At 38.1% G+C, this 13,392-nt stretch overlaps 1 protein-coding gene and 1 pseudogene across 6 annotated transcripts in view; one reads left to right on the top strand and one right to left on the bottom strand.

The window, feature by feature from the left end:
- Positions 1-13,392, top strand: part of Mast2 (microtubule associated serine/threonine kinase 2) — a 161,096-nt gene that overhangs the window by 70,616 nt on the left and 77,088 nt on the right. For all 6 annotated transcript variants that reach the window (XM_055618483.1, XM_055618482.1, XM_055618481.1 and 3 more), the window contains exon 4: positions 409-440. In XM_055618483.1, coding sequence (XP_055474458.1) covers positions 409-440 — 32 coding nt within the window. The remainder of the gene's footprint in view (positions 1-408; positions 441-13,392) is intronic.
- LOC129685086 (translation machinery-associated protein 7-like) lies at positions 2,684-3,410 on the bottom strand (annotated as a pseudogene).

Below are 13,392 nucleotides of genomic sequence, written 5' to 3'. Positions count from 1 at the left end.
GGTTACATCTAATGGAAAAAAAAAAATGTTGTAATTATCTGTGAGATCTTCCTTTCGGAAGGGAAGACTAGAGAGGTTACCCTGACTGTTTCATTAACATTTATTCAGTTTTTATAGTTTTCATGTCTTTTGTTCAAACATTTTGCAAAAGATTTTTGAAAGCAGTTAATATGAAAATTACAACAAAGAAATGGTAATTGATAATAATTAAGACATAAAGTTAATAATCATAAACTTAATAATCATTGCATTTTTAATAATGCAATGCATATGAGATGAGTAATTAAAAATGAAGAAAGTTGGGGTGTTTTATCTAATGCAGATTTTAAAAATTGAATTATTTAATGAGTACTTTTAAAGCAACAATTTAAGTCTTAGCAATTCTTGTTTATGTGTTTTGTTTTTCAGAAGGAATTGAGTCTTCCAAGGAGAGGCAGCTTGTAAGTAGATGTTCCTTACCATTATGATTTTGTCTGTAATGATCTCCTGACTGGGAACTGCATTAAGAAACTGTTGTTAATATCGGTTGTATAAATCTCATTCAAGAGTCTTGTTTCCTGTGTGCTGGAAAGATGGCTCAGTGGTTTAAAATAGGGGACCGTGTTCAATTTCTAGCATGCACATGGTGGCTCACAGCCACCTGTAACACTAGTTCCAAGGGGTCGGATACCTTTCTCTGACTTCCATGGACAGCAGGCACTCACAGGCACATGCATGTTATGCAGGCATGTGTATAGGCAAAACATTCATATCCATTAAAAAAAATCTTTTCTGCTTATGTTTCTCATTAGGTCACAAACTTTTCTTTAGTAACCTCCTTGCCTCAAGTTCCTTTCTCTGATCCAAATTTTGCCTAGTGGTAGAAGTACTATCATTTACATACTTATCACAATTATATTCTTTTGGGGATTTAGTTTTAGTAGATTTATTAAGCTAAGAATGTTGGGGTACTAAATCTGAATTTTTTTTGCGTCTGTTTTACACAACATGGCTACTGTAAAGAGAACGATTCTTCTTACAAGTTGGAGCAGGGGTAGCCACTTTAGATAGTAGACTGAAACAGGTCTCTCTCCTCTATTTCATTCTGGATTTAGGGTTAGTGGAGATTGGAAAGTACCTTATGTCCTTGGATTTTAATTTTAAGAAGTTTTAAAGGCTGGAGAGATGGCTCCGAGCTTAAGAGCACTGACTGTTCTTCCAAAGGTTCTGACTTCAATTCCCAGCAATCACATGATGGCTCACAACCATCTATGGTGAGATCTGGTGCCCTCTTCTGGGTAGAATACTGTATAAATAATAAATAAACCTCCCAAAAAAAAAAAAAAAAAAAAAACAGAAAAGAAATTTTAAAGAATGTCTTGTTTGGCTACCTTTTTTTCAAAGAATTCTTGGGGATTCGTTGTTGATTTGGCTAATTAGAATCTTTGGAATGTTTGTTAAAACCATAATCTGGTATTGGAGAAGTGACTCAGTGGTAGGAGAGTGCATGCTTAGCTTGGACGAAGCTCATGCATGAGGTTTCATCTCTTGCAGTGTAGAGGAAGAAATGGTAGAATGTGGATTTACTGAACTAGAATTTCCATGTTAAAGCCTATCAATTGTTATTTGATACACTTTTACCAAACTAACTCTCGTTTCAGTATCTACTATGGTTGACTAAGGATCAAAATTTGAAAAACATGAGGCTGAGGATATGTCTCAGTGGACAGTGCTTGCTGCACAAAGCATGGGGACCTGAGTCAAATCTCCCAAACCACCTAAAGCTGAGCTTGTTACCAGTGTCATTGTGGGGAGATGGGAGGCGAGGGCAAGAGAATTCCTAGAAAAATAAGGACTAGCTAGCTGAGCATTTATAGTGGTGAACCATGAAGACATTCTGTCAAAACACTGGAGGTTGTTTACTGACCTCCACATGTGTTGTGATATATGTGTTCACACACAAACATGTATGCACACCCACATCCATGAAAACACATACACATACATGTACACATACACACAGTTTTGGGAACTATTAAATAGAACTGTGATAAAACAATGACTTAGAAACTTTATTTATGAAAACATGAGCTATTGTATATGAAGTGGATACAATGTCATTGTTTATTAAGTATACTACAAAGATTTATTTAGTATATGTGTGGATGGATATGCTTGTGTCACTTCATATATGCAGATCAGAAGACAATTGGCAGTAGCCCATTTTCTTCATCATGTGGGTTCTGAGGCTTGAACTCAGGTTGTCAGGGTTGATGGAAAATGCCTTTGCCTATCAGTCATTTGCTATCCCTTAAATCTCTATTAAAAATATTTACATATATTATATACCTTTTCTCCCCACTTTTCAAATGAATTGGTTTAATTCAAGGTGATAGAGAAGTGGTGGACTACTACTATACATGCTCAGCTAGCTAGTCCTTATTTTTCTGGAGTACAACAAAGATGAAACAGTAGGCTCTGACAGGATTGCATTTGGATTTGTTTTGAATTCACACCTCAGGTAGGAGTAGCTGAATGAGAACTGTAGACAATAGCCATTCTGTGATTTTTTTTTTTTTAAACAACAAGTTTATTAAAATATACAACACACTCCATGACAACACATCATTCTACCTGTAGGTGGAAAATGATGTTATGACAGAGAATCCAGATGTTTAAATAGGAATGGAAGATGTCGCCATCACTAGGAACAACTTATTTTTTTGCCAGATTTCTTAATTCCGTTTGTGGCCTTGGGTACTTTCTGAATGGCTTTGGCTTTTAGCTCCTCTGTTGAAAGATTATTCTTATTTAATAGTGATTTATATTTAATAAGGCAGTGGTTACTCCCTAACCAGCTATATACCCAAATAACCCCACAGAGAGACTGGGATTTATTTAATTAGCCTAGAGCACAATGCTGCACGATAATTACTCCATCTTAAACCTCCAAGCTAGTATAGCTGCCCCCCATTCAGATTTTCCACTTTATACTTGCTTTTTAATCATATCCTAGGTCTGGTTCATTTCCCCTGGTTCATTTCGTGATCCTCTGCTCTTGGATCCATCCTGCACTTCCTCTCCTTTCTTCTCCCCTCACTGGACCAGGGGGTCTCACCCCATTCTCTGCACTGCTCAGCATTGACTGGTTGGCTTTTATTGGCAACACAGAGAACAAATAGTGGCATGTTTACACGAATTTGAGACAGGAGATGCTTAGAATAAACATCCAGATTGAAACCAGTTAGTGGGGTAGAGAAATCAGCATTTGGATGAACAAGGGTAAACTGTATATATTCCTCAGGGACAGTCTGCCAAGACTCCTCTGATTTGTTCTGCTCCTCCTTTTGTCTCTACTTGAAAGCCTTGTCATTTTAGTCCACCTTCTTGGGCTGTTTCAAGGGCTTCTCTTTGCCATCTGTGGTTGACATGAACATGCGAGGCCTGTCCCTGCTTACCCTGCTGTCCCTCATCTGCTGGTTTCCCAGTCCCCAGTATGCTTCACACATATTTTTAAAAATGTGTTAAACAGGTAATTCTGTCACTATTATTTGGACATTTTGCTTTGTATTAATAGCCTAGTGATTAAATTGTTCCCTGAGTTTTTTTTTCCCCTGAGTTTTTTTTTTTTTAAACTGTTTTTACAAAAGCTCATTAGAGTTTAATATAAAGGAACTTTTGCTATGAGTCACAACTGGGATTCAGACTTGACTGTATCACAGGATAGACCTTGTAAACTTAGACACATCACTTCATTTTGTCTTAGTTCCCTAATCTTTGAAATGAAGATCATGACACCTGCTTTTCCTTTCTATAAAAGCTATTAGGATTACTTAAATGTATGTAACATTGCTTTGCTAATTATGGTTTTGTTCTAAAATGTATTCTTTTAAAAAAGACTTTATGTATGTGTTTTGCCTGCATATATGTACATGGACCATGTTTATTAAGTGCCTAGGGAGGCCAGAAGAGGATGTCAGAGCCTCCGGAAATTATAGGTGTGGGAGCTGGGAACTGAACCTGGGTCCTCTGGAAATCAGCCAGTGCTCTTAACCACTGACTATCTGTCTAGCCCCTCTGTTTCCCTTAATTTAGTTTTATAGTAGGTTTCATTTCTAGTGTCATAAGTGTCCTGAATGTTCAAGGAGTCTTACCTCGGACTCAGTTGGAGTGATGTCCTAAGTGGATGTGCATAATGGAGTTGGTGGTTTTTTCGCATTGTATTTACCATATATTTGTAATTGGTCATTTTCTACTATGTCTTCCACCCACCCACCCCTTTATTTTTTCCTATTTGGAAGCTCTCTGAGATTTTCTGTTTCTTAATATTGAACAAAACTGAGTTTGGCAAGATGGCTCAGTGGGTAAAGGCACTTACCTCCAAGCTTGATGACTTGAACATGATCTCTAGGACTTGTATAGTGGAAGAATTAGCTCCCTAAAGCTGTCTTGTGATCTCCACAAGCATGATAAGGCATCTATGCACTCACACAAACAGAAATTAAAAAAAAAAAAATTAAAGGAGATTGAGTGAAACTAAAGCCAAAGGCAGGTAGCTTCTAGTAATATGTGCTTCCAGTTTTAGGAAGGGAAGAAAATAAGATATATATTTTTAAATTTGGTCCTGGAGGAATATTTTGGTCATACAAGTTCTGAAGTAATTATAGTATTAACCAAAGTTAGTCCTAGTTGAACACGATTTTCAGCATTCAAGAAACTAAAGCTTAGGATGCCTCATGATTTTTAGGCTAATTTTGCTTTTATGGAGAAACTATCTTTAAAACAAACAAAAAATATTTTAATCATCAGTAAAGGAAGTTAAGCCTACTCCAAGTCTGAAAATGTTAATAATGATCAGAAATAGTCTTTTTCCCCTTTTCCCCCCCTCCCCCTTTTTTTTGTTTTTTTGAGGCAGAGTTTTACTGTGTAGCTCTGGTCGTCGTAGAACTCCTTCTGTAGACCAGGCTGGCCTTAAACTCAGAGATCCACCTGCCTCTGCCTCCCAAGTGCTAGGATCAAAGGTGTGTGCCACCATGCCCCTGTTTTTGTTTGTTTGTTGTTTTGTTTTTGACATAGTAACTGCCTTTTAAACAACTGAGCATCCAGTAAATGTTCACTGATAATCTGCTGTATGCTGGAAAGTAACTGAGATTATCGGGTTAGATCTTTGAATTAGATACTTTTTTGAAAGACTTACAGGGTTGGCTAAGCCCAAAGTTCTTTAGTTCCTCCCTACCAAGAATATGAGTGTGTCAGTATGAACACCTGTATGGGAAGTATTCTTGTACTGTGTATATTTGTATGAGTAGATGTGTGTGTGTGTTCATGAGTTACCTATGCATATTGAAGGCCAGCAGTCAACTTTGGGTGTCATTCAGATTTTTGAGATTTTTCTGATGGGCTTGGACATCACCGATTAGACAAGACTATTGGCCAGGGAACCTGAAATCTACTTTTTCCACTTGTTAGGTTTACATGGGCAGGCCATCACACCTGGCTTCTTTTTTGTAAATTTTAAAGATCAAAGTCACACCCTTATGTTTACACAGTGAGCAGTTTACCAGCCCAGAGTATTTTTTTTAATCCGTAACTTCGGAAATACTACATTTTTTTTTTTTTGAAAGAAGAGAAAATATAGATACTGTCCTAAAGAGTTTTCTTTTCTTGCAGCAATATCTGATATTGGCTGATTTTATAAAGTATAGGATTTTGATTTGGTTTTTAATTCAGAGCCTAGAAAGTTAAAAAAAAAATATGTGGCAACATCTGCTCAGTTACTGGTGTGGACCTTATGCTGCTTCACTTCAAGGTAGGAAGAAACAGGACTGAGAGTCACACGCAGAAAAGGTTAAGTGGGGTGACAGCCTTGCTTCTTTTGAAGCAACTAAATCCAGTGCAAGGATAAAGGCATTGATTCTTCTTAGCCACTGAATCTTTTCAGAATGTCCTTCCACTTCTTCCTTAATGTTACCTTGGAAATCACATTTCAGCATTGTTTTTTAGAGAATAAGCCATATTTAGATCATAAAAGACACTAATCTAGGCTTTGGCTGTTAACAGGATCTCTATAGCTTTAAACGGGAACTGTAATTTCAGCACTTTAATTGCCTTATGTGAATTGAAGTGAATGTCTACCAGATCTCTGTTCCTGGTCATCTCCTCAGACAATTGAAGCTGCATGGAACCTTTTTTACCTAGAACTGGACAAGTCTTTTTAGGCAATATGTCATCAGAGGCAAAAGTACTGCTTAGCATTTTCAGTAAGCAAGCCAGAAAAGTAAGAACCCTAACACACACACATAGTGAAAATTTTGTAATTTTGGTTTCTTTAAAAAAACACAGAAGTCTTAATGGGAATATCTTTTCGTTTTAATCCCAGTTGTGGGGGTATGAAACTGCTTCACAGCAGCTGACTGTGATTTGCTTCACACTCTACCAGAGGCATGATTTTGGCAGCTACAGAGTTTCTGCAGTTGTGGGACATTTGGAATTCTGGGAACTTTTCAGAGGGCCTATAAATGCTAGGGCTTTGTGAGGCAGTGTGGGTTGCTAGTGGTGGTTGTATGATATTGGTTGCAGTTTGTTAAGAAGTCATGCACAAAGAAGAAACAAGAAGAAGAAATTAGATGTCCTGACTGCAAAGATCAGACTTGCCCCAAGGAGCTCGATGCCCCTGATCAGCAGGAAGTTGTCTAAAGATAATGTCCCCCTTTCCTCTTTCCTTTTTTCACTCCTACCTAGTGTTAGGGTGTTAAAAGGGAAGAGAAAAGGGGTGAAGAAGGGCGGAAGAAAAGGGAACCCACAAAGTAGCAAACACCAGCTACACATATACTTTGATTAAATTGAATTAGTACTCAAGAGTTTGTAAAAAGTGTAGAGAAACTGTTGTCGATGAAATGAGTGGTTTATAATTTGCTTATTGCTTTGTATCCTTATATTCTCATATGGAAAGTTTTCGAAGGATTGTATTATTGTCCTCAAGAGTTTGTTAGAGAAGTGTTTTGTCTTTGTGTCTCTGTGTGCTTCTTTCCCATAATGACACTGCTGTGTCCTGCTTTCATGTTGGAACTGTCAGTCTAGATTCAGGGTCTCCGTGCTTGCGTGGTGGGCAGTGTACTCACTGAACCATCTCCTGAGCCCTCTCTTTCTGCTATGTTACTGGGTAGTTTTTATATTTTTCAAATATCAGCTTCATGTTTTATTGTATTGTGAAAGACTTCTCTGACCTCATCACACTTAGACCCTAGACAACTCAGACTAAGTTAGGTTTTCTGGAATTTATCTTTCATGACTCCTTTTTTGTTGCTGTTGTTGTTTGAGACAGGGTTTCTCTGTGCAGATCGGCTGTCCTGAACTTGCTTTGTAGACTAAGCTGGTCTCTCCATCCTTTAAGGTAGGGTCTCTATAGCATGCCTGGAACTCACTATATAGACCAAGTTGTCCTCGAACTCATCCCTCATTGTTCTTAAGTCAAATGTCAAAAAGGAATTATACTGTACTAATCTGATTGGCCTGCAATAACAAAATACTGTAGGCTGGTTGGCTCATGCAACAAAATTAGATCATAGTTTTGGAGGCTAGAAGTACAAGATTTAAAAGTGCCATCAGAGTGGGCTTCTGGTAAGGACTGTCTTTCTGATACCATTTGCTTTCCCAGCCTTTTAAAAATAGATATGCTGAAAGGTGGAGGGGTGGATCTTTTTCCTTTCTTACATGATTAGGCTTTAAATGAAGGTGCTGGAAAGATAGTTCAGCATCAAAAGTATTTATTGTAATTATATAGGATCTTGGTTTGGATCCCAAAACCTAGATGGCAGCTCTTAGATACCTGTCAATCCAGTTCGAAAGGATTCAGCATCATTTTTGGGTCTTTTATCAGCTACAGGCATGCATATGATAGATATACACACATGCGGATACTTTCTAAAATTTATTTAATTTTATGAACATTAGTGTGAAAGTGTCAGATCCCTTAGAATTGGGGCTACAGGCAGTTGTGAACTGCCAGGTAGGTGCTGGAAATTGAACCTGGGTCCTTTGGAAGAGCTGTCAGACAGTGCTCTTAACCACTGAGCCATCTCTAGCCCCTACATACAGATACTTTTATAAAAATAATAATTTTTTTAATCAAATGAAAATATTCTGTGTATGGGAGTTTTTGCCTACATGCCTGTCTGTGCAGCATTTGTGTTCCTGGTACTAGCAGAGGGTGTGAGATTACCTGGAACTGGAGTTATGTATGGTTGTGAACTGCCACGTGAGTGCTGAGAATTAAACTGGGTCCTCGGATAGAGTAATAGTGGTTTTTTTTTAGTTGAAAATAAGTTTTTTCAAATAATATATTTTGACCGTGGCTTCCCCTTCCCCAACTCTTCCCAGATCTTACCCACCCACTGAAACCCATATTTTTTCTTTCTCTTATTAGAAAACAAACAGGCATCTTAAATTAATAAATATGAAATGAAATAAAAACAAATCAGAACAGGAGAAAACAAAGAGGAAAAAAGTGCCAAAGGAAATGCACAAACAGACCCCTCACACAAACAGACACAATTCCCACACACAGAAATGCCATAAAAACACAGTATCAGAAGATATAACTAGTTTCTGTCGCTATGAAGACTATGATCTATAAAGGAAAAAAAATTAATTGAGTCTGGCTTACAGTTTCAGGGGTTTAGTCCATTTTCAGTATGGCGGGAAGCAGGGTGACATGCAGGCAGGCACAGTGCTGGAGAAGGAGCCACAAGTTCTATGGTCTGGGTCCTTAGGCATTAGAAAGAGAGCGTGAGTCTTGAGCATTTGAAACCTCAAAGCCCACTCCCAGTAACATGTTCTCCCACCAGGCCACACCTTCTCCAATAAGGCCACACCTTCTTATAGTGCTATTTCTTGGTGGCCAAGCATGCCAATCCATGAGCCTATGGTAGTCATTCTTGTTCAAACCACCACTTCCTACTCCTTGGCCCCCATAGGCTTTTAGCCATATCATAGTGCAGAAATCCACCAGCCCAACCTCAGAAGTCCCCATAGTCTAGAACAGTCTCAACACTTTAAAAGTCCAAAAGTGTTTTCAGAGACTTACGTCAATCTCGTAACTGTAATCCCTCTGTAATCAAAACAAGAAAATAGATACATCCAACATACACAATGACGTAGAATATACATTACCATTTTAAAAAGAAGAAATGTTGAATAGTGAGGAAATACCATATGGAAGCAATACCAAATCACCAGCTGGCTAAATTCCAAACTCTGTATCTCCAAGCATGATGTCAAAGCATTATCAAATCTCCAACTCCTTTCAGCTTTGGTGACAGTAGCACACTTCTCTCAATTGGGTTGTGTAGTGACAATTCTGGAATTTTGGTTTTTTTTAAAAATAGAACTATCATAAGAATATGTTTTTGTTTTAATCCCAAGCACAGGGATGTGGGCTGCTTTGGACTGTTCGAAGCAGCTGACTATAATTTGCCTCATGCTGTAGCAGAGGTTTGGTTTTCCAAGCTGCAGATAGTGTCTGTGAATGTATGATGTTTGGAATTCTGGGAATTTTTCAGAGGGTATATTAATGCCAGAGCTCCGATATGTGGGGTTGGTGGTTATTGGCCATTCAGGGTGGTTGATTGTGGTTGGTTGGTTGGTTGGTCAGTTAGTTAGTTAATCATGCTCAAAGAAGAAACAAGAAGAAAGAATTAGATTCTCCCCCCCCCGCCCCCCTTATTCCTTCTTCCCTGTTGTTTTTAAACTAAAATCTCAAACTTTTGATTTTACTAATGAAGACCCAGGAGCCAGATTCTGGGGTGAAAGCCCATTAGCTCAGAGAGGCAGAGAAAGCACCCAGCTGACCTTCTTACTCAGCTGATGTCCCAGAAGGAAAAAGCTCTTCCTTTTTTTTCCATACTGTCTTAAATACCCTTCAACTCAAGTCTCTCCTTCCTGGGTTTACTTATGTTCACTCCCTGTCAACTGATTGCTTGCTTTGCCTCTTGACCTATTGTAGGCTTTATTTAGCTCTTGCTTAGAGAACGCTTTTGGGTTAATGTTGTGTGCTAGTGCTGAGCCACACCACAACTACTTGTTTACAATAAACAAAAAGCTCTTGAATTAAACATGAGCCATACCAAAAGAAACAGGTTTTTCCAGTTCACAATTTTGGGGTTCATAATGTGATCAATATCCTGCCACACTCCGCTCTGTACTTCTTTCTCTCCTGTCTAGTTATGGGGCAGGGGGGTGAAACCAGAGGTTGGGGGATGGATAAAGGGTGGGAAAAAGAAGAACCCAGAAAGTAGCAAAGACCTGCTATGGGGTTGTGTGGTGGTTTAAATGAAACTGGCCCCCATCAGATTCCCCATCATAGGGAATGGCACTATTAGGAGGTATGGCGTTGAGGGAGGGAGTTTTATTTTTTTATTTTTTTTTTACGGGTGGGCTTTAAGGTTTCAGAAGCCGAAGCTAGTCCAGTGGCTCACTCTCATCCTGCTGCCTGTGGATCCAGATGTATAATTCTTAGCTCCTTCTCCAGCATCATGCCTGCCACCATGCTGCCAAGCTTCTCACCATGATAAATATTGGCTAAACCTCTGAAGATATAAGCCAGCCCCAATTAAATGTTTTCTCTTAAAAGAATAGCCATAGTCATGGTGTTTCTTCACAGCAATAAAAACCCTAACTAAGAAAGGTTTGCTGGCATACCACATGAGCAAGCTTTCCTTGGCAGGTATCCCACAACTATGGCTTCTCCAACATCGTGAGGTCTACAAGGCAATCCAGACTTTACTTTCACAGCTTCACATAATGACCTCTCTTTGCCTTCATGAAGAGACACCCCTGTCACACCTCTGGCCTCAGCTTTTCTTAGTCATGGAGGGAGATTCTATAACCTCTTTCTTGAATCTTTGACTCTAAAGCCAGAACCATGTGGTAAAAATTTTCAAGTTCTTTTGCTTGCTGGGCCTGGAACATGGCCACCTTGTTTAAATACATTTTTACCACCTGTATGTTTTCAATGTTTTCCCTTACTACCTAAACATGGCAAAAGACCTGTAAAGAAAGAAAGAAAAAGAGAAAGAGAAAGCAAGAAAAAGGAAGGAAGGTGGGAAAAAAACCCCAGACAAAACATTGAGAGACAACAAAACAAAACAAACAAAAAAATAAACAAAAGCAAAACAAAAAAACTTGTAAAAATCCCATTTAATCCATTTTGTGTTGGCCACCTGCTGCTGGGGGTGGGCCTGCCCTTAAGTGTGGTTTGTGGCTCCATGTACCTAGTGAAACTGTTGGAGAAAATGTTTTTTTCCTTTGTGAGCAGTTATTAACTGGCCTTGGCTTCTGGGCTAGTGATGGGTACTTGTGTCCACTTTCCCTTAGTGCTGGGACCCCATCTTAGCCTGTGTTCTTAACACACTGAGGCATCTCTCTAGCTCCCATATAAATCTTTAAAAACAAAGTTTTAAATTAAGCTAACACACTCTAAAGTACAATGTTTTATGTCTGTAACATGAGAAATACAATCTCACTTTTGTAAAGAGTCACAGCTATTTCCCCTCTCCCATAGAAAAACCCAACTTTGTAAAAATCTTGAAACATAGTAACAAATATAAATAAAATATACACAAAAATAGTGTTTTAAAAGGCAAGTTAAATTATTTTATCATATTAGAAATGGAGACAGACAGATATAACAATTCAAAGAACTTAAATAAGTGTGATTTCTATGGATCAACAAAAGGTTAAAATGAGTGTACAAGTGTTTATAAAAGTGGGCGTTTCTATGGAAAAGGGAAGTTATTGTATCTTTTCAGAATTTATTTGCATGCATATAGACAAAATATTTTGTATTGCCATCAGTTATGAGTAGCTTATAAGTTATAAAAATAGCTTAAATGTAATAAAATACTAGAATCATGTAGACAGAAGAATGTTTTTTTCAACAACACAGCCTTTCTTTGGAAATACCTAGTAATCTAATTTGATTCTTTCCTTTCCTCCCCTCTTTTTTAATGCTCTTTCCTCCTTTTCTCTGCTCTTTTCCCACTTTTTTCCTTTAATCTAAACTCTTGATTCTACATATGTGCGCACACATACTCGTAGGCTGATTCTTGGTAAATTTAGCTCTCTCATAGACTAGCAAGAATGTTAACTTACTGTAGTCCCTTTAAATTTTGTTTTAGCTCTTAACAAATCTCAGATTGTTTGGCTGAAGAGATGCCTTAGTGATTAAGAGCACTTGCTCCTCTAGCAGAAGACTCATGGTTCCAATGCCCACAATCAGATGGCTCATCACTACCTGTAACTACACTTTCAGAGGCTCTGACACTCTTCTGGCTTCCATGTGCATGTACATGGTACATAGATAGACAATCAGGCATATACACATAAATTAAAAATTTTTACTTCAAAAAAAAAAAAAATCTCAGCCAGGCGTGTCTTTAATCCCAGCATTCAGGTCTACAAAGCGAGTCCAGCCTGGTCTACAGAGTGAGTCCAGGACAGGACAGCTGAAGCTACAGAGAGAAACTCTGTCTCAAAAAACAAAAACAAAAACAAAATACACACAACAACAACAAAATTCATGAAAATTTGAAATCTTCTGTTCTTTGTAATTTGAAGCCAGGAGGCTACATCTAAGAAATCCTCCATGAGACTGGTGAATTTATCTCCTTTCAAGGTCTCATATCTTATAAGTCCTGGCCATTCTAGGAAAAGATCTTTTCTTACTTTCTGTAAGATTTGGCCCTATAAGCTAGGTACCAGGCTGGTTTTTCTGGGAAGGTTTTATTTGAACTGGCCATACAAAATTATCTGTAGTTTCTTAAAAGTGTCTTGTTAAAGCTGACTGAATGAATATCATTCTCAAATGTGACATTAGAGACAAGCCCTTGGTTGTGTAACTGTTTTTTACAGTTATATTCTAGTGTTAAAACAAAGAAGAGACTTTTATTACCTCTATTCAGATAACTATATTGCTTTGAAAAGTGAGGAGACTTAGTGAGCCTTTCTCAATCCTGGTTGGAGGTGAGCCAAAGAGAATGAGAAGTACTTTATCAGTGTTTCATTACACAAGAGTTGAGGCTAAAGGCTTAAGGGTTATAAATAGCCAAAGGAGGAAGATAATGGGCTTCTTTGATATATTAAAAAAATAAACATTAGGAGAATATTTCTAACAAGTAACTATAGTCTTTCCTTCTCAGCTTATTCAGTGCTGTATATTAATTTTCATTTTATTAGTTCAGACATTAGCAGTCTTCTTCTCTACCAAAGAGTTTTGGAAATTCTGACTCAGTCCACTGGAATGATCTGGAAGTTCTCCAGTTGTCCTAGTGATACCACAGGAAGCCTGTGCCCAAGCGTCTATTCTTTGACGTGTCAATAGTTTTAAATACCTGCTGACTCCTTTGCCATGTAGCT

The sequence above is a fragment of the Psammomys obesus genome, unplaced genomic scaffold (genome assembly GCF_907164565.1).
Source record: "Psammomys obesus unplaced genomic scaffold, mPsaObe1.curated_primary_1811, whole genome shotgun sequence".
Taxonomy (NCBI): Eukaryota; Metazoa; Chordata; class Mammalia; order Rodentia; family Muridae; genus Psammomys; species Psammomys obesus.
Note: the sequence above shows the minus strand (reverse complement) of the source record. Positions and strands in the feature narration are given on the sequence as shown.